Consider the following 25,591-nt stretch of genomic DNA (forward strand, 5'->3'; position numbering starts at 1 on the left):
TCCTATTCTTCCCGCTTTAAGAGAGGGCGTACAGAGCTCACCTTGAAAATAGGTATTACTTGTGAGGAAATGCTGTGTGAGACACGTGAGGCCCTCCATCGCCTGAAAAGCCCTGTGACTGTGGAAAGGCTGCCGCCTGTCCCCAGTGTGTCTGCAGACCCTGGGGCTGCTCGTGGGCAGCGTACGGGCTGCCTTACTACTTGCTGCCACCAGGTGGGGCTGCCGCCCACCTTATCCCTCTTCTGGTAAGGCACTGTGGGCACTGTCTGGCCCTAGAACAGTGGCCCCAGGTGGCATTAGTGAGAAAATGTGGGGTGGAAAACAAGCAGAATCCCTCGGACAGAGAAGCCTCTGGCATGCCACTTACAGACCCTGCGCTCTGTGACCTGGAGCTGAGGCCTTACCTTGCTGTTTACGTGGCTTTTAGCTATTCTTTCTTGGGGAGGGGGGTGGCAGGGGGTCCTGCTGAATGGCCCTGCTGAATTGTCAGTGTCCACATAGATCACTGGCCCCTACAGCCAGATTCCATCTTAATTATAAATACAAGGGCTGACTCTTCTAGAGAGGAACCTGGGACTGGGCCGAAGGAGAGCTGTTTCCTAGTGTCCTAGGAGTGTGGAACGAGGAGTACGTAACAAAATGCAATTAAATTTTTAACTGATATAATGCCCCAAAACACTGACTTGTAATGAATGCTCGGTAAATGCTAGGGATTGTTATCATTTATACTAATGAAGGTATTTCTGGGTTGATAGAACGTGTCTGCAGGTTCTGCTTTAGTCTCAGTTACGTGACTAACGTGATTTAAAGGGGAAACCACTGATGTTCTGAGCCTCCAGGTGCCTTAGTTGTCCCAGCAGCCCAGTTAGCTCAAAGTTAGGACAATTGAGTATCAGTCTTAACAATATAATGGCCTAAGGGTCCCTGTCTACGCAGAACATTCATCTGGGCAAAGTGGGACTGGGTTGAGAGCACGTGGTCTGGAGGCAGACTTCTGAGTTTGAATCTCGACTCCATCATTCTACTGACTGTGTGATGTGGGGCCGTTGTCAGGCCTTCGTTTCTTCATCTACAAAGTACTTGTTAAAAGCACACACCTTGTAAGGCAGTGCACATATACGATGAGAGAATGTGGCTCAGTCCGCCGTGTGGCGGTGGGTTGATGGGTGGATGGATTTACTACTCGGCGAGCGTGCGGTGAACAGAAGCTGCCGTGGCTCTTCTCTCCTGACCGTCAGTTAGAGCCGTTTCAGTTCTGCCCTCCTGAACCTGTTGGGATCTAGCTGTCTTTGTCATGAGTCCTTCAAATCCTCGTTCTGCTGGCCAGATTTCAGACTTGCTTTGCTGATTCTCTGTGATATTTCTATTTTGAAGAGGCCCATATGTTTCGATGTGGATGTGGAATTTTGGAATCCTTTAGTGTGAAAGGCCCTTCGGGAATGACAGAGTGAACCGTGCTTTTACAGAGAACTTCCCAGTATATTAGGGGAAGAACACTGAGATTGTGCATACGTGGGCAGGTGTGCACATGCAACCTGACCTTTATCCTCTCTCTCTGACTTCCTAGTGTTGTTTCATAGTTGTTTTTCTTAATCTTCTTTTTCGTTCCCGAAATTTCAGAGGATTCAGTTTATCACTAGAACCAGAAGGTATTTCTGTTGATACAAATTATTACAGTTGTTGGGGCATCTGGGTGGCTCTGTCAGTTAAGCTTTCAGCTCAGGTCATGATCTCAAGGTCATAAGATCGAGCCCCACATGGGGCTCCACACTCAGTGTGGAGTCTGTCTGCTTGGGATTTTCTCCCTCTCCCTCTGCCCCTGCCTTTGCTCACTCGAGCATGCTTGTTTTCTCTCTCTCTCTCTCTCTCAAATAATTTTTTAAAAATTAGTACAGTTGTTGAATTTTCCCAAGACTGGGAGCCCACAGTAGCAACATAATTTGGTTTTCCAAGCTGATAACAGTAGGTGCTGACAGTGCTTTAGTTAGGGAGGTCGAGAGATATAGCCTTTCAGCCAAGACTGCCTGCTGCTGGAAGTTATTTCCATTGCACTGTAGATGATGGCATTTGAGACTAGTACTTCATAAAATTGATAGCCTAAAATACCACTCCACTCTGCTTCCCACATCTCCACAGGAGCATGTCCTCCTCCTGCAGCAGCCAGCATCACCCCACGGGCGCAGTGCCTTGGGCTGCTGGCATCTGCCTCCAGTACTACACAGTTAGATGCAGCTACGGCACAGCTGGTGGTCCAGGGCTCTGGGGTGAGAAAAGCCCTTTGTATTTATAGAAGTAGAAATTTGGAGAATTGGGAGTTTGCTTCTAATGGGATTGTTTGGAACATCTAGAAGAGTCAGGAAATAGCCAGCAGGTTCCCTCTAATGCCAACCCAAGTGAAAGTTGTTGCAGCTTAACCACGGAAACAATTCTGTACCTATCAGAAGGCTTAATAACAGGATGTGCTCTTTAAAGCCCTCCAGCAAAATGATGTTAATGCCCCAGTTCATTCTCCTTGAATGGGTTTAACTCATTTGTCATACTGAGATCCAAAATGAAGTGAAATCATCTTCAGTCTTTTTTTTTAAGATTTATTTATTTGAGAGGGGCGCCTGGGTGGCTTAGTGGGTTAAACCCTCTGCCTTCGGCTCAGGTCATGGTCCCAGGGTCCTGGGATCGAGCCCCACATCAGGGTCTCTGCTCAGCTGGGAGCCTGCTTCCTCCTCTCTCTCTCTGCCTGCCTCTCTGCCTACTTGTGATCTCTCTCTCTCTCTCTCTCTCTGTGTCAAATAAATAAATAAAATCTTAAAAAAAAAAAGATTGGTTTATTTGAGAGAGAGAGAAAGAGCACATCTGCAACGGGGGAAGGGTGGCATGGAGGGAGGGAGAGACTATCAAGCAGAACACCTGCCCAGCGCCCGCCACTGAGCACAGAGCTCCACGCAGGGCTCCATCTCACGACCCTAGGGTCCTGACCTGAGCCAAAATCAAGAACTGGACACTTAATTGACTGAGCCACCCGAGCGTCCCCATCTTCTATCTCAAATCTGACCAGGACTTTTTCACAGTTCTGGACTCTGTTGGCATTGGTTGTTCACATAAATAATGTGCAGTGAACTAGCTGTGTAATCGGAGGCAAAGCGACTCCAGGTCTGGAGTCACAGTCAGATCAAGTGTGTTGGGTTGATCTTGCAGATGGTTTTGGACAGTGGCTCTCTACCAGGGGTGATTTTTGCCTCCTTCCAAGGAACATTCAGCTCTGGCAGTGACTAGACATTTTGATGATCAGACCTGGCAGGGGTGGTGCTGCTGCTGCTGGCATCCGGCGAGGAGAGGCTGGGAGGCTGTTTAACATCCTGCGGCATACGGGACAACATCCCCCACAATGAAGAAGGATCTGGGCCAAAGTGTCATCGGGGGCGAGGTGGAGAAAACATGGGCCTGCTTGTTCATTAGTTTGCCAAGTGGCCCCTTGAACTTACATGCCTCCCGTTTCTCAGTACTATTTATAATTTACTCAGAAGAGGGACTTTGAGTAATTGGGATGAAGTGTAGGATATCTTCGATCTTTCCTGACTCCCTGGTTTCCGAAGAGATTCACTAAGGCCAATACCTTCCCTGTCTCTAAGACCCACAATCCTCAAATTCTCATGACTTTGACATTGACATTGCACAGCCAGAAACAGTATTAGCAAATGTGAAAAATCTAATTTTATGTATGAGTATTTATGAAGTAAATTTTTAACGTTTATTAGAAATGTTAGTAAGACTTGGGGACAAAGGGAGAATTCATTCACACCTAAATGGCTTGGCATTTTGCTTAGTATATTAATTTTTTTGAGGATATTCTAGATGTTTCTACCAAGCAAAATAAATTTGGCTGCCATGGACGTCTTTAGTCTCAAAGTCAAAGACCTGAACTGTGAGATTCTCCTTTCTTCTCAACAAATTCTGACAAGTAGAAGAGGCCCCAAATGTTCCTCCTGGGCAAAGGGCATTTACTGCATCCAGAGTCAGAGACCCTGTGCATCCCATACAAAGCCATCTAAACTTTGAGCTTCTCTTTTCTGTGACATCTTGTGAGAGTCAGAAATGCTGGGTTCTACATCTCACTGTGTAATTTAATGATTATAAAAATAACTGACCCTTCTGATACTTAGTTTTCACAAAAACATACTCCTTATAAGACGAAAATTCCAAAGATTTTATGAGGTCTTCATATTAAGTGGGAGTATTTTAAACTCCTCGGGAACCTAGAAAACCAGTTAGAATGGTAGTTACTTGGATTGGTGATGACTAATTATTATAATTTTTGCAGATGGAATTGGCTGCTCTAGAAAAAGTCAAATCTGCCTGGATTAAAAACCAAGATGACAGCTTGACTGAAACAGACACTCTGGTATGTGTGGCTCGGTCCCCCATTTAACATAGTTTTTATACCTTTAGAAATAAAACCAAAAGACCTTTAGGACCACCCTGGGATCTTGTATCTGTGGACTTGTGAATGTCCTGTGTTCTCTTCCTTCCTGGAATCCTTACCCATGAAATGTAACCTACCCTGGAGAACAGGTCATTCCCTAAATTAGCAAACCAAAAATGTCCCCGTTCTGTTCTTTAACTCGATCTGATTAAATGCTAATTCAGATAACTTCTCACTCTCTGTCACCCTTATTTACTTCTGAGAGATGACAACCGGTATCTTCCTCTCAAAAATCATTCCTCCAGTGTTGCTCTTAGAGTGAGCAGGCAGGCTACACGTTAAATTTCCAAGTGACCATTGGTCAGGTGTTTCCCCTAAGAGACGGGAGCTGCCCAGGAGGGCAGGCCAAGCCCTAGAGAAACAGAATGAATTGCCCGGGGTGCCCAGTTTAGACATTAACCCCACACACGTTTTCTGGGCAGCTACATGTGCTGAGCAATGAAGATGCAAAGGTGAGAACGTCATGGTGTCTGGCGTCAAGATGCCACCCTCCAGGAGGAAAGCCATGCTGTGTACACCTGTGCAGAGGCTCTGTGGAGGCCGAGGGAAGGACAGAGTGATTCCGACTAGAGAGGGACATCTAAACTGGGCCTCTCAGCATATGCAGAAGTTCACCCAGTGGGACTGGACGCGAACACAGGGCGGGAGGGAGCAGAGAACCTTACCAATACTGTCTGGGGCTGGACTATGCATTAGCCTCACGGTGGGACCTGGTAGTTGAATGGAGTCCAAGGAAGAATTAGTTCAGACTTAGGTTTCCTATATAAATGATGGTGCCTTGAAGATCTGGTGTATAACCCAATGTTAGGCCTGATGCAGGATAATCTAAAACTTCCCACTTGCACTTTATAGTCCACCAGAAATCCGAGAACCCAGCTTCCACTCTTGCCCAGCTGTGGTTCATGCTGCAGAGTGGCCGTTTCCGAAATGAAACGCCAGTCATTTCACTTGCTGGTTAAAATTCTCCTTCCTGCCTAAAGCCAGAGCATCAGTCCGGGTTTGTGCGTTGACACATAGTTCATAAATGCACACTGACTAGCAAGAGACGGTCTCCAGCACAGTGGATACGCTCAGTTAAGTTAAACAGAAGTCTTCCTCCTCTGGTGAGGTAGGAGCTGTGGAACCCTGTGCTTCCAAGGAAAAAAGACCAAGAGACCGACTCTCCCTGTCATGGTGATGGGCCCGGTCAAAACAGATGAGACTCCTGGGTGGTCCCTGACAGGGAAGTAACCCTTGCTGTTTCCTTTCTTCCATGGCAGGAAATCACTGACCAGGACATGTTTGGCGATGTGAGCACGAGTCTGGTTGTGCCAGAGAAGGTCAAAACTCCCATGAAATCCAGCAAAACAGATCTCCAAGGTTCTGCTTCCCCCAGGTACTCAAGATGAGAAGAAAGTCCTAAAACAGGGAGTAGAATTAAACCAATCAAATAGTGCCAGGCTGTGACCATGCTTAGCAGAGGCTCCTGGCCTAGGGAAGAGTGGGACTAGCCGTGGCCTTGGATTGCAGAGGCTAGTAACTACCTCCTTCCCATGTCTCCGGCAGCAGAATGGACGGGGTGCTCACACCGCGGCAGAAGAGGAGCACCCCCCTGAAGGAGCGGCAGCTCTCCAAGCCCCTGAGCGAGAGGACCAACAGCTCTGACAGCGAGCGGTCGCCCGACCTGGGCCACAGCACACAGGTACCCTCTCACCCCTCCAGGCCGGGACCCTCTGAGCGTCCTCAGCCCTTGGCTTCTGTTTTGTCATCTTCCTGGGGTGGTTAGGTAGAGAAAAAAGGAGGAATACTTTGAAGTGCCCTGAGTAAAAGTCTTGAAGACAGATCTACATCAGAGAAGTCTACCATGCGCCACTCCTCACGTGGGATTGCCTTGGTAGCTGCTCTTCGGGCAGCAGAGGGGGGAGCAGGAGACACCGGCTTCGTCGCAGCCTGCATCAGCCCAGGTGGCATTTCCACACCTTGTTTTCTCTGCCTCCTCTGCCCCCATCAGACATCAGTCTGGAGACCGTGTGGTGAGCCAGTCCTTCTAGAGGACAGCAGCCGTCAAAATCCCACTGGACGTCTCCCACCTGGGCTCAGATAACTTGAGCACTACTGTGGGCCAGTGATTGTGACTTCAAGGTGACAAATCAGCAGTATTAAAATACTTTGATTGAGAGACCTAAGAGGAGGCTGGAAGAGAAGCAGAAGAGACTGGGCCTCAGGAATTCCGTCCTCTTCCTAAAGGCCAGTGGTGCAGGGGGCTTGGGGAAGGAGCCTTTCTGAAGTGACTTAGCTCACACAGCTCCTCCTCCTCTAGAGAACAGCAAGCCTGTTCATTTACCTGATAAATATCAGTGAGAGGAGAGTTTGTGTCGGTGTGGCTTCCCGAGTTCAATGCTGTCACGGAGCTGAAAGTGAGCTAGAGACCAGAATAGACTGTGCCTGGGGCGAGGTGTCGCCCTTCTTGCCAGTCCCTGTTCCTAAAGTACCTTTTGTCCTCTGCGACAGTGGGGCTCCCCACACCGCACTCACTGCTGTTCTCCTTGGTTCTCTCCCCACTGCCCTCGTGTTCATTTCTGGGAGCACCTGCTAACTGTTACCTCCCCCTCCTCTCCCGGTACTGCATGCTGTATTGTTACCCTTAAGGGAGGCTCACGGCGCTTCTCCCTCTGTCAGGACAGCTGCTGTGGCTTTGTTCCTGGTGTCCGAGTGCGTGTTCCTTAAGGACTCTGCTCACTCTTTATCCTCCTCCTTTCCGTTTTGCTCTGACCAGTGGGATACTGGGTCTCCTCCAGAAATTCCTAGTCTGTTTTCTCTGAATGCCCTTGCGCCAGAGATCTACCCCACTGCTCCCTTCCCTGCCCTTACACTGCCTGGGATGCCTCACAGGCACTTCTGTCCCTGCAGATCCCAAGAAAGGTGGTATATGACCAGCTGAATCAGATCCTGGTATCAGATGCAGCCCTCCCAGAAAATGTCATCCTTGTCAACACTGCTGACTGGCAGGGCCAGGTAAAGCATTACAGATGGCAGGGCTGGGGAGGAAGGGTTCTGGGGAACAAGACGCAGGACATGGAGAAAAAGGAAAGTGACCTCCACATCTCTGGCCCCTCTTCCCTGAACTCATCCTGTCCTACTTCTGTCACATTCTGGCCTGTGGGATCTCACGTCCCTTATTTTCTGTACCTCAGTTTCCTCATCTGTAGAAAAGCAACTGATCCTACCTTCCTTCCAGGATGGTTATGTGTGGTTTTCCTGTCAGCATAGCAGAATAATGGTATCTTGAGAGGTACGAAGTGCTGTAACATGCCCGAGGTGGCCCGTGGGTCCCATGAAGGCAGTTCAGAAGAGGCAGAGCCAATCCGCTTGGGCTCCCAGTCACTGCTGTCCACCCAGTTAGATCCTGGTGCCAGAATCCCTCTTTCCTAATAGCCCCGCCTCCTGGGAAATATCCTACAGAGACAGCATTGGAATCTAAAGATTCCTTAGCCTTTCCACGTTGCCTGGTTAGCATGTCTGCATGGGCTCTAGCCCCACCTTCTCGTCACTGGCGGCCGGAACCCTGACCTTCTCGGCCCAGCTCTGGTCTGAAGGACAGAGGCTGGGGCCCTGCACCTCTAGCTGGGCCTTGCTCTCTTGGTGCCTGTGGGGGAGCTGTTGTCCCTGCTGCGTGGCCTCACCTGTGTCCCTGCCCTTTCCCTCCCTGCCCCCCAGTATGTGGCAGAACTGCTCCAAGACCAACGGAAGCCTGTCGTGTGTACCTGTTCCACCGTAGAGGTCCAGGCCGTGCTGTCCGCCCTGCTCACCCGTATCCAGCGCTAGTAAGGGTTCTACTTATCTCCTGCCCTTTGGGATTCCCTCTCACCTCTTCCTCCCACCCTGACTTCTAAGCAGTGACAGGACCGCCTGGCCTCATCAGACCAAAAATCCTTGGTCACTGTGTGGTTGGGCAATGGCAGGCAATGGTCCTCTGATGACCCTGCTGGTCCCAGAGGTCAGGATGTGAAAACGTCATTTTCCTGCTCTCCCTGCCTCCCCACCTGGACTCTCCTTGACCCGCCCGCCACATCGTCTTGTTAGACCCAGGATGAAGAAGATCAGGAAGAGAGAACCAGAGTTTTACAAAGGCATTTTACTCTCACCCCTCTAACTGTGCTGTGCCATGTGGCATCCAGAGTCAGGGCTTTCCCTCCTCAGGACCTCCCCAGAGGGGCCAGGAGTCCCTGCCGATGGGAACGAGAACTTCGGGCCTTGCAGGTGTCTGGGCTCATGCCCACTGCCAAATTGCCTCCCATTAGCCTAAGCTAATTCTTTCTTCTAGATGATTACCTGCCCTCTTTGATCCTAGATTTCTCTCCTAATTGCAGAAGCACTGTAGTTTATGGCTTCTCTGGGAATTATGTTTACTGGCTAATTTTTTCCCTGCGGGTTGTTGAGATCAAGTAAAGTCAGAGCTTGGGCCCCTCCTCCGAGCAGGACGCTGGTGAACCTCCCGGATGTGGTTGTGACTCTTCCCTTGCTCCCCAGCTGCAACTGCAACTCGTCCATGCCGAGACCGGTGAAGGTGGCAGCCGTGGGAGGCCAGAGCTACCTGAGCTCCATCCTCCGGTTCTTTGTCAAGTCGCTGGCCAGCAAGACCTCTGACTGGCTCGGCTACATGCGCTTTCTCATCATTCCCCTCGGTAAAGATGGGGCAGATTTCATTCCTGAAGCAGCATGTTGGGGCTGGGCCCTACGAAGGGACAGTTAGGGAGACCGAAGGCCAGGCCATCATTCTACGCCTTAACCAGTTTGCCTTCTCTGGTTTCCATCTCCCAGGTTCTCACCCTGTCGCCAAATACTTGGGCTCAGTTGACAGCAGATACAGCAGTACCTTCCTGGATTCTGGCTGGAGAGATCTCTTCAGTCGCTCGGAGCCCCCAGTGTCAGGTAATGGCCCTCTGCAAGGGGTTGAGGCAGGATGCCACCTGGTCCACGGAGAGCCAGTCTTGGCCAGAGGAGAAGGCCGCAGGAGTGTGCTTCTCTTCCTCCCTGCACCTCTGCCACCCCCAGTCCCTTGCATGTTTATTTTTTCAGCAAATATTTGTTATGGGGAGGCCCATTATGGGCAGCCCTTCTTCACTCTGGATGTTTTCAGGCTCTGCTTTCTGCTCTGCTCCTGTACATGTAGAAATGAGGACGGGCATGAGGAGTTGGTGAGGAGGACATCTCTAGTGGTAGAACCCAAATATAAGAAGCAGAGGATAGTTACTAAGCAATCTGTTGATAAGCGAGTAACACTGTGCTGACCTTGTCTGAAATACAGAGTAGGAGTGGCAGGGCTTAGAGCGAGCTTGAACCCTGCAAGGCTGGAGAGCAGTAAATGCATCGCCAGACCTTGAAGTAAGTGATGGGCAGAGAGTTGGAGTGGAGGGGTTCCTCTAGATTACGAGATTGGTTTGAGCGAAACAGATGTGATGTGGGAGCGTGATCAGCCTGAGAAAGAGCAAAACTGAGGAAGTGCAGAGGTCGGAAGGGAGAGAGCAGCTCTTTGGTTCATCATTTCTTATATTCAAAGCCGGAGGACCCTCGGAACGCTTTCTCTACCGCAACTGCTAGGGTCTTCTGATGGGTCTCCAGAAGGGGTCTCTTTAAGAGGGTTTTCAGGTTTGCCTGCTGAAGTAAGTTGGTAGTTATCTCTTGTCTTTTCTCCAGAGCAACTGGACGTGGTAGGTCGGGTCATGCAGTATGTCAACGGGGCGGGGGTGACGCACCAGCTCCCTGTGGCTGAGGCCATGCTGACCTGCAGGCATAAGTTGTAAGTTTGACTTCAGGGGATTTCTTGGAAACAGGGTGGGTGGGCTAGATAAATCTTGAGTTTTCTTCGCTTTTCTGTATTTTCCGTCTCCCCACCCATTTCCCTTCGTAGGCAGCCAAGAGCAAAAGAGACAGGGTTTTGACTACCTCCCATCCAGGCACTCCCCTCCCTAACCTGGGCCTCCCCACCCAAATGGATACCCCCTCGGTATAGAGAAGCCCATCCTAGGTGCTGACATTCACGCGTGGTGCAGCATGCAAAACTGGGGGGTTTGCCTCCATCTGAGGTTCCTCGTGCCATCCTGAGATGCGATGGAAAGTGTCCTGTAGTGTCTGGACTCCCTTGAGACCACAGTAAAATATGAAAAGCTTGTATCCCCGGCTCTCCATGCAGATGACCCACTAACTGTAAGGCTTCCCTTTGTCTCCCAACAGCCCTGATGAAGACTCCTATCAGAAGTTTATCCCCTTCATTGGTGTGAGTACTGACTCCCCGCTCCTCTGTACCACACCCGTTCTCCTGGCCTTCCTGTCCCTCAGTGCCCTCATGTGCGCGCGTGCGTGCACACACACACATACACACACACCCAAAATTCATCTAGAGAGTGGTTCTCATCCAGAAGCAGTTTTGCCCCCAGGAGAGGTCTGGCAGTGTCTGCAGGCGTTTTTTGGTTGTCACAGCTGAAGTTGGGGTTCTACTGGCATCTAGTGGTTAGGGAGCAGGGGTGCTGCTGAACTTGCCACAGTGCTCAGGACAGCCCCTATGACAGACAGACTGATCTGGCCCCAGTGTCAGCAGTGCCCAGGTGGAGAAACCCCGGGCTGGGATATGCACTGAGCTGCTCCTTTCGGTGTTCTCCTTTCCCGAATCATGGGCTGTCCCCAGATCACCACTCGTATCTCCTTTTTATTACACCAAGTCCTGAACCTGGTGCCTTGGCCTGGGGCATGACGTCCAGAGCATAGTTCTGTAGGCTCCAGGGAAAAGCAAGCTGCCTCTGAAATGAAATAATGGTAGATGATATTCTGAAGAGAAGTCCAAGAAGTAGGTATTTCTGTGTCCAGGGTCAGATGTACCTTTGAAACGAAGATTCCTTCTTTTCCCTCCTATTTAGTCAAAGGAGAATCTCTACATGAGTTGATTTTGGAAATAAAAGGGAAACCTCTTGGTGATGTCAGGTGGTGCTGTCTTTTCATTTGGCAGTAGTGAGCCATAAGGCAGAGACCCAACCAAAAGAGGGACCCCAGAGGTGACAGAGGTGACACCCTGGGTGACCAAAGCATACCACAAAAGCATGACTGAAATTTCAGATTTCCGTGTGTGAGACAATCGAATTTCTCTTCAAAATCAGCTTGTCTTTTTTCCTCTAATCTCCTAGCTTTGGGTAGGGGGCATATGCAAATGTGAAGGGCCTCTTCTATGCTCAACCCGGGTTCTGGATGTCTTGAGTGATCGTGGGAAATCCCTGAGCCTGGAGAAATTCGGTTGCCCCTTCTTGTGCCTTGCTAAGACCTCCTGTCTGAACAGTCCACTTAGTCCCTGTTAGCCCCTGGGGCTACTCCCAGAAGCCATGTTGGAAGCTCTAGACCACAGCCTGTAGCCTAGGTTGATGATTTGATTTGCTTCTTCATGGAGCTGTGGGTTGCTGCCCACTCTAGCCTCACAGACAGAGAGAGATGTGAAAAAAAAAATTTTTTTTTCAATTGAAATAAACAAAGGAAGGGCAGCCTCATATAATACCAGGGGAGCAAGGGGAATTGTATCCAGGAAGTTGAGAATGTTAGGATGTTACTTTCCAGGAACTACAATAAGAATGCAGAGAGAGTTTGGGACAAGCCAGTGAATAGCAGCCCTGTGTTCTGAGTAGCCTTGAGGGAACCATCCGCACTTGATCGTGATCGCGATCGAGACTCCCCGTCAGTCCCTGGGGTCCCGTTTCCGTGACCTCATAGCACTCCCTAGCACCTCTGCCAGGTGCTAGGCCCTGGGCCTGCTACTTCATCAGGAGTCACCTGTCACTTCAAGCCACAGCTGTGACATTCAAATAGTCTGTTTCTAGCTGTGCCTTTGCTGGCTGCTGGAGGGCCCCCTCTCTCCTTCCCAGACTTCTCTATGAGAAATCTAAAATTCTTTGGGAAGCTGAAATTAGTACACTGCCTTGAGGTAGAGAACGGGGGGTGGGGGGTGCCTGGGATCACTGTCTTACCCATATTCTCTCGTCAGATCTGGGCTGCTCTGGATTTGCAAAGATGTTTAAAGCATGATATATAGTAATGGCTGTTGTGTCTAATCACTGGCTTCCAAATGGACCAAAATGCGTACAGCTTTAGTCAGAGGACCTAATGCAGCGTCTCTTCTTTCTCCCAGGTGGTGAAGGTGGGTCTGGTTGAAGACTCTCCCTCCACAGCAGGTGAGCCTGGGGCCCTTATGCTCCTGTGGAGTGAGGCAATGCCTTCTCGGCCTCCTCTAGTCCGGCAGGCCAGAAGGTGAAGCCTCTGGGTGTCCTAAGGTTAAGTCAGAGTTTGGGCACCCTCACTTCCCAGGTGAAGTGGTAGCAGGGGGCAGTGGGGAGCTGTCCAGGCTTAGCTCAGCAGCAGCTGAGACCCCTTGTCATTAACTGGTCGGGGGTGGCTTCCTCTGGCCAACTGTGTCTGTCCCCCTGACAGGCGATGGGGACGACTCGCCTGTGGTCAGCCTCACCGTGCCCTCCACATCACCGCCTTCCAGCTCAGGCCTGAGCCGAGATACCACAGCCACCCCTCCTTCATCCCCCTCCATGAGCAGTGCCCTCGCCGTTGTGGGGTAAGGGGCTCTTGCCCATACCTCTCCTTCCTTCCAGACCCCTCCATCAGGGCCCAGGAACCTGATCGACTCCCCCTTAGCACCCCTCTCCCCTACCCCTCCATCCCCGCCTGCCTACAGCATTGCATGACGACGATGGCTTACTGAGTGTCGAGAGCAGGACAGTGGCGAGAGCTTTGGAGTCCCAATTCAGAGACTTAGGGTGCTAGCCAGGCACGTGGAACTACTCTGTACAGTGCGGGATACTTTCTTCCCCATCTGTCTCCCAGGGTAGAAGCGAATGAGACAAGTGGCAGGGGGGCTCTTCCCAGCCTGTAAAGTGCTGTGCAGGGGTCTTGCTGGGGGACTGGCAGGTGTGGTGGAGTGCGGCCGTGGGAGACCTGCACAGCCCGGTTTGAGTCATGGCTCTGTGTTAGTCCACTGTACTAGCTTGTGCTAAAGACCAGATTACTCAGTGACACTTGTTAAAGCGCAGTGAGGGAGGGGCACCTGGGTGACTCAGTTGGTTAAGCCTCTGACTCTTGATTTCAGCCCAGGTCATGGTCTCAGGATCGTGGGATCGAGCCCCATGTCCAGGATCCACGCTCAGCACAGAGCCAGCTTGGAATTCTCTCTCTTCCTCTGCCTCTGGCCCTCCCCCCACTTGCATGCTTCCCCCACCCCAAATAAATAAATAAAATCTTTAAAAAAAAAAAAAAAAGACACAGTGAGGGAGACCACATCAGGGCATGACCATTGAGACAGGTGTAGGGGGCACTGCTGTGGATTTTGCAGGGTGGGTGGCTCAGCTCCATGTGGAGATTTCTACCCTGGGAGTGAGCGTGGGTGGAAAATTACTAAGAGGAAAAGCCAGGGGTACGGGGGGCTTCTGAACAGTCCTGACAGGACTCTTGCTGAGACAAGTCATGGTGTCAGACATCTCCTGGGGGGCGGTAGGGGATGAGGACCCTGACCAGTCGCCCCAGGGGATCAGATGGAGGGTGGGGCTCTTGCTAACTGTCTTAGCAGGGTTCTTGCTAAAAATGGATTTTACAAGCAAGTACACAAATGGGCCTCTGAAAAGGTTTAGGAGCCAAACTAAAGTTTCTAAAGTTTAGTTTACTAAGCTTCATTTCGGACTCCGGGAGTGGAGTGAAATGGCCATGTCAGAGTTTCGTGAGGCTTCAGGAAGAGCTTGTGTTGTTGGTACCTGGCACGCGGGAGCTGCTGCCTTCTTTCAGGCAGGCAGTCTGTCTGGCTGGCTGTCTGTCATTACAGTGGCCATTTGGGGCACTGGAGCTGTAGCAGCAAATAAGAAAGGCTAGTCCTAGTCTTAGAGCTTAGGCTGCTGGGCCCTGGCAATGCCAGAGCCGCAAAAAATTCAAACTGTAGATTGCAGTGAGCACTATGAAAAACCAGTAGAGGATGGTTCTGCAAGGGGAAAGAATTTCTTTAGGGTCTTAAGTATCCAGAGTTTAGACCAGGTGCTCAGGGTGGCCTCTCAGGAGGCAGCTGTCGTGCCAGGCCGGAGCAGGAGGCGCTGAAGGGGAGGGTGGAGCAGAGCCGTCCCAGAAGGGGCCTGAGGGGAACAGGCCATGAGGTGAGAAAAGGGCAGGCGTGGGGCAGGAACACAAATGGGCCCCTGCACCTTCTTCCTCCCTATTCCTCTTTTCTCTGCCTGGCCTCTTCCTGTTTCTTCTGGGGAGGGTCCTCAGCAGCAGAGAGGGTAGGCACTGGCTGGTGGTTTGTCCAGAAACACCAGTGACAGGGTCGTGGTCCCTGAAGAACGTGAATGTTCTCAGATGTCGAGAAGCCTCAGTTGCACCTTGGATCCCAGCCTGTACCCTCCCTCACCCTCTCCTCCCCTCCTTCCCTTTTCACTTCCCTTCGTGGTCTCTGCTGATCTATGGAAGGGACAGTTCAGGAAAGGAGGAAATCGCACACGGCCAGTAATGCTTCATGGTTCCAGGCTTCCCAAAGGGTCTGCAGACCAGCCCTTAACCTCGACCTCCTTTCCCATCCCATTAAAGCTGGTTTTTAGTGGAACAGCTAGAACCAGGCAGAAAGAGAAATGTCAGATGACTTTTGTAGCCTGTGTACCTATTGTGTCTGACACCTCCTTTCTAGAAAACATCAGCCTTTTCTCCCCATGGAGCTAAAATTACCCCTGAGCTAGAAGTGCCATAAATAAGAGAAAGCTGCGGGTCGGCAGCCACCGGCTCAGCCTCCTGGGGCTGTGGCGGAGCCGGCCAAGGTGCTTGCGCCTCTGCCCACTTTGTCTCTCTGGCCCTTGGTTGGGTCTCGCCTGGGCTCTGCTTGCCGGGTGTGTCCTTGCATGTGTGTGCACGAGTATGTGCAGGAGCGTGTGTAAGTATGTGTGCACACCTCCTGCGGCAAGCCTCCTTCCTCTCCGCTCCTCTCCACCCCTGTGACTTTGTGTTTGGTTCCCTCACAGTGCCTCAGGTCTTCACCCTCTCCTGGCTTTGTCTTCCGATCATTCCATCACTCTCTTCCCACAGAAACCAATTCTGTGGGACCGGAGGGAACCCAGGACCACTAGCCCGCCACCTCCCCTCACCCCGCCCAGAGCCTGGCAGTCCCCTGCTGACCCCTGAGGCTGGCCATGTAGTTGGGAACTGAGGGCAGAGCCTACTCTCCGTTACTGTTCCCCTCCTCAGGAGCCCCAACAGCCCATATGGGGACGTGATTGGCCTCCAGGTGGACTACTGGCTGGGCCACCCTGGCGAGCGGAGGAGGGAAGGTGACAAGAGGGATGCCAGCTCCAAGAACACCCTCAAGAGCGTCTTCCGCTCAGTGCAGGTTTCCCGCCTGCCCCATGGTGGGGAGGCCCAGCTTTCCGGCACCATGGCAATGACTGTAGTCACCAAAGAGAAGAACAAGAAAGGTAGGTGACATCTGAGGCCAGGGACGATCGGGGCCACCAGGGTTCACTGACTCCTCTCAGGGTCGGGGAGCCCTCTGGATGAGGGCAGAGCAGCCCATCTATCATGTGGTCCAGCCCAGGGTTCTGCAAGGGTCTTAGCTCACCTTGCCAGATGAGGCCAGTCCTTCTGTAATCAAGGAAATGAATGTCCCCAGTGAGTAATCGGTCCCTGCCTGCTGAACCTCAGCGCCGTAGGGGCTGGGGCAGTTAGCGCTGCCACAACGAATGGAGCCTTTCCAGCCACTGCCCTCTAGGGGGACCACGTGACAGAGGAGGACATCACTGCGTCCCCATGAAGCAGGCATTTGCACCCAATCCTGGAAGTCTCTCAAGCCCACATGAGCAAAAGGGCCTAGTTGTTTAAGAGTTAAGAGGAGTTAAAGGCGCCTGCGTGGCTCAGTCAGTTAAGTGTCTGCCTTCAGGGGCGCTGCCTTCGGCTCAGGTCATGATATCGAGCCCCGCATCAGGCTCTCTGCTCAGCAGGGAGTCTGCTTCCCTTCCTCTCTCTCTCTTCCTGTCTCTCTGCCTACCTGTGATCTCTCTCTCTCTGTCAAATAAATAAATAAAATCTTTAAAAAAAGAAAAAGTGTCTGCCTTCAGATCAGGTCATGATCTCAGGGTCCTCGGATCGGGTCCCATGTTGGTCTCCCTGCTCAGCAGGGAGTCTCCTTCTCCCTCTCTCCACTCCTGCTCTCTTTCAAATAAATAAAATATTTTTTAAAAAGAATTAAGAGTAGTACAGCCCATTTTGGATAAGAGGGGTGGTTTCAGGCACTAGAGGCAGAGTTGGGGGGTGTCCCCGGGCCCTCTGCTCTGAGAGAGTAAGGCAGGAACGCCCCCGGCCAGGCCAGTGCCGGGCAGAGCTTGCCGCTGTGTGCTCTGCTATGCGCCGGCCGCAGCGGGCAAGCCTGCCGGGGGACTCGGGCCCTCACAGCCCACCGCCAGCCAGCTGTCAGGTTCGTTTAACTGCCGGACCCTCCCTCCTCAGCACTCCCAAAGCAGCTAGGCCTCTTTCTGTTCATGCCTCTGCTTCATAGTGCTCCGCACGGGGGCAAGCAGGGGCTGCAGCAGACCTAAAGCCAAACAACAGAGGCACCTCCGAGACGCAGCCCGGGCAAGCCTGCCGCGATGCGCCCCTCGATGCCCTGAAAGCCCTGGGCCAGAGCCGTTGCAGACCCTGCCATGAGGCCCTCCTAGCCACAGCAGACTCAGCCCTATGTGCATGTGAGCGTGTAGGAGGGAGAGCCCAAGGACACGGGCACCTTGCCCCACAGGCTACCTAGAACATTCAAGCCAGAAGGGACCTCAGAAACTAACTAGTTCAGGTCCTTGTTACACAGTTAAAGATACCAAGGCTCAGGGAGAGGCTTGTGCTGGGAGGGGGCAGAACAAAGATCTGGTTTGCGCCTCCTGCATCCCCCGAGCTAGGGAGCGCGGAGAAGGGATGGCTGGCTGCAAATCCCCTCCCCTTCCCACAGGAAGAGGGGCTGGTGGGGATGAGGGAGAGGAGAGGGGTGGCTGCTTTTCCAAGGGCTGTGATGGAGGTGGTTTTGCTTGCCTTCCAGTTCCCACCATCTTCCTGAGCAAGAAACCTCGAGAAAAGGAGGTAGATTCCAAGAGCCAGGTCATCGAGGGCATCAGCCGCCTCATCTGCTCCGCCAAGCAGCAGCAGACCATGCTGAGAGGTATGGGGAGATGGGCGGAAGTTGCCGGGCGGGGTGGGAAGAAGAGGGGCCGGGGACTCTGGGGGGAGGGAGGCGATGGCCCTCCCCAAGGGACCCTGGGGAGGTGGCCTTAGCAGCCCTGGTCAACCCGTCCTTCCCCTGTCACCCCAGTGTCCATCGACGGAGTCGAGTGGAGTGACATCAAGTTCTTCCAGCTGGCGGCCCAGTGGCCCACCCATGTCAAGCACTTTCCAGTGGGACTGTTCAGTGGCAGCAAGGCCACCTGAGGGCATTATCTCCTGGCCACTCTCCCTCCTGGCACTGCCACCAGCCTCACCGCCTGCGGGCAGGGGGAGGCCAGCAGGCCCCGGCCCAGCATCCCCTTTCCTGGTCCGGGAGTCTGCGTCTTTTTTGCCCAGTCCTGAAGGACACTGCCAGTGGGGACACTGCTCCCCTCCCTCCTGCTCAGTCCTCTCCTTCCTGCTCCAGGCCCAAGGCATGTCGATTTTGCCTTCTGGCACCCATCCCTGGAATTGAGGCCTGAGCATTCCTTCACTGACTTCTAATCTCCCCACGTGGCACCAGTTCCTTCCTGGAAATAGGAAGCCTGGGACCCTGGCCCCCAGCAGGGAGTCCAGCCCTCCCCATCTCTGCCAGCTGCCCTGCCTGTCCTCCTCAAGTGGAGCCCACGGCCACTTCCCACGCTGTGGGTTCTCCCACTGGGGGTCAGAGGGGTACCCTGAACCCAAGAACCCCCCCCCTCCCCTCCACAGTCACAGAGGCAGCCCCACCCCTCCCTCATCACCAGGACAGCTTTTTTATGGTGATGCCATGTTTCTCTGGGGTGGAGGGGCCTTCCCAGTCTCCCTCATGCACGACCACCTCACTTACCCCCAGGTTCCCCCCTAAATGTCACAAGCACCCTTGAATGTTTCTTTGGTTCTCTGCACAGCCAGTCTCTTGGTGGTTCCATGTGACTTGCTTGGGCACCAACCCCTGTCCTTGTGGCTTACCCCTTGTTGGTGACTCTCCTCCCTCTGCCTCTCCCCTTCCCCCACCAGCACAGTGCTGCCTCTTCCTGAACTCCAGACTGGGACAGTTGGGAGAGAGACCCCCCCCACCGGCATATTGTCTGTGACCCTGCATCTCCCTGTGCCTTCCGTGTCCATTTGTGTCGCACTCCCTAGTGTGTCCGTCCCCTCCTCACGCCTAGGCAGAGAGCCCGCCTTCCCAGCCGGGTGTTTGTCCAGTGGGCCCCAATTCTGCCCTCTCGCCATGGGGGTCTGAGCCAACCCCTCAGCCTTGGCCATCAGCATTCTCAGGAGAAGCTGAGCACACAGGGCCACCATCCCAGCCGCAGCCCTCCGTGCCCCCCCCGCCCCACCGCACACCTTCGGAGCTTTACCGTTGCCCTCTCTCACCCCTTCTAGAAGTTTTTGCACAGAACTTCATTTTGAAAAGTGTTTTTCTCATTCTCCATACCTCCCCAAACTCCTCCAGCCCTTACCCCTGCTCAGCCCTGCTGTCCGGAGCGTCTCCTGGGCTGAGCTGCTCTCTCGGGGCAGGAGAGGGGTGGGGCTTGAGGGACTGAGTGGATGTTGGGTTTTTCATTCAATAAACTGGTGATTTCTTACCAACTAGCAAGGCTTGGGCTTCTATGCCTCTCACTGTGACTCAGGATCTGTACGACCCTCTCCCCTCCATAACACAGTCGACTCCTTTCAAATGGCTGGCAAGAAGCGTATTCTCATTTCCTTAATTAGAGAAATAGGCATGAAGGTGTCTTGCCCAGTATGAGGCACGCAGAGGTCAGAAACAGAAGTAACGCTCTGCTCACACCAAAATCTCTTCTTTTTCTCTAGGACTCACCATCCCCAAATCCCACCTCCCAAGACAATGATATGTCAAGGGCAATTTCTGCTCTTCTTTTTTTTTTTAAGATTTTATTTATTCATTTGACAGGCAGAGATCACAAGTAGGTAGAGAGGCAGGAAGCAGGCTCCCTGCCGAGCAGAGCCGAATGCAGGGCTCGATCCCAGGACCCCGGGATTATGACCTGAGCCGAAGGCAGAGGCTTTAACCCACTGAGCCACCCAGGCACCCCAGTTTCTGCTCTTCTTTTTTTTTTTAAAGATTTTTTTGTTCATTTATTTGACAGAGAGAGAGATCACAAGTAGGCAGAGAGAGAGGAGGAAGCAGGCTCCCCGCTGAGCAGAGAGCCCGATGTAGGACTCGAGACCATGACCCGAGCCGAAGGCAGTGGCTTAAACCACTGAGCCACCCAGGCGCCCGAGTTTCTGCTCTTCTGATTAAAGATTAGAACTTGGCTTCTTGGGTGCCTGGGTGGCTCAGTGGGTTAAGCCGCTGCCTTCGGCTCAGGTCATGATCTCAGGGTCCTGGGATCAAGTCCCGCATCGGGCTCTCTGCTCAGCAGGGAGCCTGCTTCCTCCTCTCTCTCTCTCTGCCTGCCTCTCTGCCTATTTGTGATCTCTCTCTCTCTCTGTCAAATAAATAAATAAATAATCTTTTAAAAGAAAAAAGAACTTGGCTTCTTTCCCTCTGCCAGGCCGATGTCCTGCCATAGTTTCTGGAAGCTGGTGAAGTCTGAGGCCCAGGTGGAGGGGTGGAGCTGGGGTCCGTCGTTGAGTTGGCTTTCCTACCTGCCCTTAACTCAGAGATGGAAAACAGTCATAGCCCCTGCTCCCCGGATGCCTGGTTCTTCACACACTCCCGGATGGAGGCCTGCACACCACTTCCTCTGGTGAAGAAGTGCCCAGAGGTTGGGGCTTGTGTGGGGAAGGGGACTGAAGGGCTTGGCGTCCTTGCCCCGCAGGACACAACCACAGAGGAGTGGATGACCAAGCAGGCCAGGCCATACTGGCTCCCCGAGCCCTGTGGTCCAGTGACCTAAGGGAGGGAGGCTCTGGGACTCGGCAGTGTAGCCCTGCACCAAGCTCTCTGAGCCTGAAACGTGGAGATAATGCCCATCTCCCAAGGGGGAAAGTCCAGCGAGGTCTGTGACAGTGTCCCAGAAATGCAATCTGCACGTTAGTTACCGAACAAGGTGTACAATCTGGTTGGGGAGAGGAAACGCCAGAAGTCAAATTGTGTTTAAGATGAGCTAGAGAGGATGTGAGTGTTGCCTCAGGACAGACTGGAAGCTCCATGAGAGGCCTGGGGGCCGGAGGCCAAGGGAGAGGGTGCAGGCAGTGCAGGGGGGAGGGGAGACCCAGGAGCGGTGGAAGTCCCCAGCTGGAGGGGTGTGGGGCACAAGCCGACTCAGGTCCAGCTCAAAACTGAGAGGACGGAGCAGGTGACGGGAAGATGAGGGGGAGGAAGAGACCCGCGCTCCCAGCCTGCGGGCTCTGACTCCGCATCCAGGGCCGCCCCTCCGCCCGCCTCTGGGGGCTTCACTCTTGCGGTTGCCCCCTTTCTCCTGCCTTCATCTCTACCGGATCTTTGGCTCTTTCCTGTCCGCCTGCCATCCGCATGCCCACACTAAGTAACAGCTCTCCTGTCAAAAACAACTTCCCTGCTTCTAGATTCCCTCTGACTGCCACGTCTCTGCTCCCTGGAAAGTGAAAGTCTTTCGAAGCTGTTCCTATATCCTGCCTCCGCTTCTACTCCTTCAGGCTTTTTTCCTCAACAGTCCATCAGAAGTTCCCTTACCGAGGTCACCAGTGACCTCAGGTGCCACATCCAAGGGTCAGTTTTCTTTCTTGACCCCCCACTTGGCCTGTGGACAGCCCTCTGCTCTCCTTCCACTCCTCTGACTGCCCTTTTTTGGCTTCCCTTACTGTCTCTCCAGCTTCCCAGCTGTGGAACACTGGGCAGTGCGGGGCTCACGCACCCGGCCTTCTCTCCCCCCACACTCAGCCCTGCAGTGTGAATTACTGCTCTGTGCACAGATTCCCCCCGCGCCCCGGCCCGCCCCGCCGCCCCACTCTTCAGGAGCTGAGGCCAAAACCTTTGGAACCGCCACTGACTCATCTGTCCCTCGTCCCCAACATCCAGTCCACCAGCAAATCCTACCAACTTTCCCAAGACAGACTGGGAACCCAGCAGTGCTGATGCTGTTATCCCGTCTGTGGATATGTTCATAGCCTCCTAATTATCTGTGCTTCCACCTACTCTTCCTGTAGTCTGTTCTCCACACAATAGCCAGAGAGAGCTTTTTAAAATGTTAATCATATCGCGTTAAATTACCAATTTGTACTGTCCGATGGCTTCCATCCCACTAGGAATATAATTTAAAGCCCTCACCATAACTCACAAGGCCTGCGTGATCCGACCTCCTGAGGGCTGATTGATCTCTCCTCTCATTCTGCCCCTCCCCCACTGACCCCCTCTGCATTCCTCAGACACAGCCATGCTCTGCCTCAGGGTCTTTGCATAAGCTGTTCCCCCTGCCCATCCTGCCCGCGCCCCCCCCCCCAGGTATATGGCTTGCTCCCCCATTGCAGTCTTGGCTTAAAGGTGACAGAGAAGCCTTCCCTGCTCTACCTGTCTCACATAGCACCTTCCTTTTCTCTCCCCCTTCTTTAGTTTTCCTTGTTAGCACTTCTCATTCCTTAGCACTTTTTTTTTTTTTAAAGATTTTATTTATTTATTTGTCAGAGAGAGAGGGAGAGAGCGAGCACAGGCAGACAGAGAGGCAGGCAGAGGCAGAGGGAGAAGCAGGCTCCCTGCCAAGCAAGGAGCCCGATGTGGGACTCGATCCCAGGACGCTGGGATCATGACCTGAGCCGAAGGCAGCTGCTTAACCAACTGAGCCACCCAGGCATCCCATCATTCCTTAGCACTTAATTATCCATTTGTCTCTTTCTCCTCACTGGAATGTAAGCTCCAAGGAAATGGGGGTTATTTTTTTTAACCTGCTCTAACTTTGGTACCCAGGATCCTTCTTGGCTCGTCGTAGGTCCACAGTGACTGTCTGTCAACAGAATGAGTGAAGAGGCCTTGCGCTGCGGCAGTGGAGTCCCCAGTCCCAAGCACTTCTCAGACACTTCAGTGCCTCAGCCCACAAGATACCTGACTTCCCACAGGCCCTGGAGTAAGAAGATAGACTCCTAAGAAGAGGGAAAGGGTTGTGTAGCAATGATCTCCAGAATTCCAAACATGGAGCAACTCAGATTTACACATTGAGACAGCTTTGCCCAGTCAAGGAGAGTCAAGGTTGCCCCAGAGCAGAACTGTCCATGGGGCTGCCAGAAACATTCTCTAAGGCCAAGAGTAGCATTTTGGTGCAGAAGGTGGAAGAACTTCTGTCTAACTCGTATACCAATGCCAGATTGTTTTATTGTTAATTTAAACAAACACGGATTTTAGAATAGTTTTAGATTTACAGAAAAGTTGCAAAGATGGAACAAAGAGTTGCTGTACAACACCCCCGTGCCAGGTTTCTCCTGTTGCTAACATGTTACACTAGTGTGGCACATTTCTTACAACTAACGGACCAACATTGATACATTATTATAAACTAAAGTCCATATTTAACTGCAGTTCCTTAGTTTTTCCTTAAAGTCAGGGTTTTTTTTTTTTAAAGTTTTGTTTTGTTTTGTTTTATTTGAGAGAGAAAGTGAGAGAGCACGAGCGGGGGTTGCTGCAGAGGAAGAGAATCAGGCTCCCCACTGAGCAGGGTGCCAGATGTGGGGCTGGATTCCAGAACCCCTGGATCATGACCTCAGTGAAGACAGATGTTTAATGTTTAACGTTTAACAGACTGAACCACCCAGCACCCCTAAAGTCCTTTTATGCATTCTAGTATCCCATCCAGGATACCACACTACATTTAATATTTGGAGCTATGACATTTTCTTTCTTTCTTTCTTTCTTTCTTTCTTTCTTTCTTTTTTTTTTTAAGAATTTATTTATTTATTTGACAGAGATCACAAGTAGGCAGAGAGGCAGGCAGAGAGAAGGAAGCAGGCTCCACGCTAAGCAGAGAATCCGATGCGGGGCTGGATCCCAGGACCCTGAGATCATGACCTGAGCTGAAGGCAGAGGTTTAACCCACTGAGCCACCCAGGCGCCCCAAGCTATGGCATTTTCTTAAACTTTCTCTATTTTTGATAACCTTGACAGCTTTGAGGTGTACTGGTCACGTATTTTGTAGACTGCAATTTGCCAGCACATCACATCAAGGGGACCTGCCTTCAACTTGATTTGTCAGTCTTGATCATCTGACTGAGGTGGTGTTGGCTAGTAAGCTCACACCCCCTTCCCTACGTGCTCTAGCTACTAAGCACAGCCTAGATAAAATACAGATTTTCCACTGTATGCATTATTTGGGTTCTGGAGTGCAGGTATCTTCTAGACAGCAGACTTCTAAATCCATGTTTTTAAACTCCATCCCTCACCATCCACTGCTGTGTCCAGAGACTATGGCATGGATGACCCTCTCAACACCGTCTGTGAGCATTTCCTTCTGGCCAGGCTGCTGCAAGAATGCTTTGTGCGGCTTCTGCCCCAGACGCCTTCAAGCTGCCCCAGGAAATCACTTCAGCTGATACTTCCTTTTTACCAAGGAGGAAGCCCCAATTCAGAGAGCTCCCCACTCCCAGCCCCACCCCCATCCCAAATCTAAACTCTCGTTTCTTTTTTTAAGATTTTATTTATTTATTTCTCGGAGAGGGATTGAGAGCACAAGCACGGGGAGCAGCAGGCAAAGAAGCAGACTCCCCACTGAGCAGGGAGCCTGATGCAGGACTAGATCCCAGGACCCTGGGATCGTGACCTGAGCCCAAGGCAGACGGTTAACCGACTGAGACACCCAGCCGCCAATAAACTCTCATTTCTAAGCATTTACATGACTTGAATACTCACGGACCTCCCAAACCCAGTGTGGCTCAAAGAGAACTCTTGATTTCCCTCCATCCGCCCCAGTTTTGATAATGACACAGCATCCATCCTACTCAAGGCAGAAGCCACCGAGTTGTCCTGTGTCACCACAATGACTCTTGTTCATTCCGCCTCTCAGACATTGTTCCCAAACGTAAGCCAGAGTACCTCCCTGCCTTGCTAGGGCCCTTCAGCGGCTACCTCCAGGCACCCACCCCGTGACCCATCAGGCCTACACATTTGGCCCCACTACCCCTCACTTCCCTTTTAGCTGCTTTCTCCAGCCCTACGATCTTCGCCCTTGAGCCACACCTGATCCTGCAGTGATCACACTCCTCTTCCCTGCTCGGGGCTCAAACACACGGTTCTTCCCACCTTAAATGGTCTGTCCGCCCCCACAGAGCTACTCCCTTTGCCTTTAGGATGCAGCCTACACATCACCTAGGCTTTCCCAACTGCCCCGCCCAAAGCGCTGCTGTTAAGTTAGCCTGTACCTGAGCCCTTTCTGTAGTCACAGCATTCAACGTCCCCGGCCATAAATGTCTTTGTACCACATCAGAATGAGAGCTCTGGGGGAACAGGGACTCAGCCTACACCTCCAGCACCCATCACTCTGGCACATGACAAATACTAAAAAGCTAGCTAAAAGGATGAGTGCGGGGTTGCCACTTGTCCAATGCACATAGACCTGTTGAGAAGGAACCAGATTTCTAACCCAGGTCATCTGACTCCAGACCATTTCTCAAGGCCCCACTCAGATCCCAAATTCCCAACCATCCGTACATCCTACACGTATTAATGTCCTATCCTGGTACATGATGAAAACATGGTTGGGTTCTTACCTATATAGGAACTCCGAGGTGAGCAAGGGAGACAGACGGACAATTGCCACAAAGCACGACACGTTGCACAGGAATATGCCAGAAGGACATCTAATCCCGCCTGGGGAAGATGTCACAAAGGAGACAACACCTGAGCAGCATCTTAAAGATGCCTGACGCAGTGGATGTTCCGGACACAGGCAATAGCAAAAATGGGAGATAAGAGAGAGTCTGCCTTGTTCCGAGCCCCTTGGGTAGCTAACAAGACTGCAAAGCAGTGGGCAT

The 25,591-nt window shown here is 52.2% G+C and overlaps 1 protein-coding gene across 2 annotated transcripts in view; it reads left to right on the top strand.

Moving 5' to 3' along the window:
• PACS1 (phosphofurin acidic cluster sorting protein 1) overlaps positions 1-19,285 on the top strand; it is a 141,884-nt gene extending 122,599 nt beyond the window's left edge. Inside the window, exons 11-24 of one of the 2 annotated variants that reach the window (XM_044259730.1) lie at positions 4,316-4,396; positions 5,737-5,852; positions 6,023-6,158; positions 7,367-7,471; positions 8,174-8,280; positions 8,987-9,141; positions 9,278-9,388; positions 10,154-10,256; positions 10,691-10,733; positions 12,624-12,666; positions 12,923-13,058; positions 15,716-15,942; positions 17,547-17,666; positions 17,817-19,285. In XM_044259730.1, coding sequence (XP_044115665.1) covers positions 4,316-4,396; positions 5,737-5,852; positions 6,023-6,158; positions 7,367-7,471; positions 8,174-8,280; positions 8,987-9,141; positions 9,278-9,388; positions 10,154-10,256; positions 10,691-10,733; positions 12,624-12,666; positions 12,923-13,058; positions 15,716-15,942; positions 17,547-17,666; positions 17,817-17,932 — 1,599 coding nt within the window. In that variant the 3' untranslated portion in view covers positions 17,933-19,285. The remainder of the gene's footprint in view (positions 1-4,315; positions 4,397-5,736; positions 5,853-6,022; positions 6,159-7,366; positions 7,472-8,173; positions 8,281-8,986; positions 9,142-9,277; positions 9,389-10,153; positions 10,257-10,690; positions 10,734-12,623; positions 12,667-12,922; positions 13,059-15,715; positions 15,943-17,546; positions 17,667-17,816) is intronic. The other variant, XM_044259731.1, reaches the window with a different exon arrangement.
• The last annotated feature ends 6,306 nt before the right edge of the window (positions 19,286-25,591 follow it).

This window comes from Neovison vison, chromosome 7 (assembly GCF_020171115.1).
Source record: "Neovison vison isolate M4711 chromosome 7, ASM_NN_V1, whole genome shotgun sequence".
NCBI classification, from domain to species: domain Eukaryota; kingdom Metazoa; phylum Chordata; class Mammalia; order Carnivora; family Mustelidae; genus Neogale; species Neogale vison.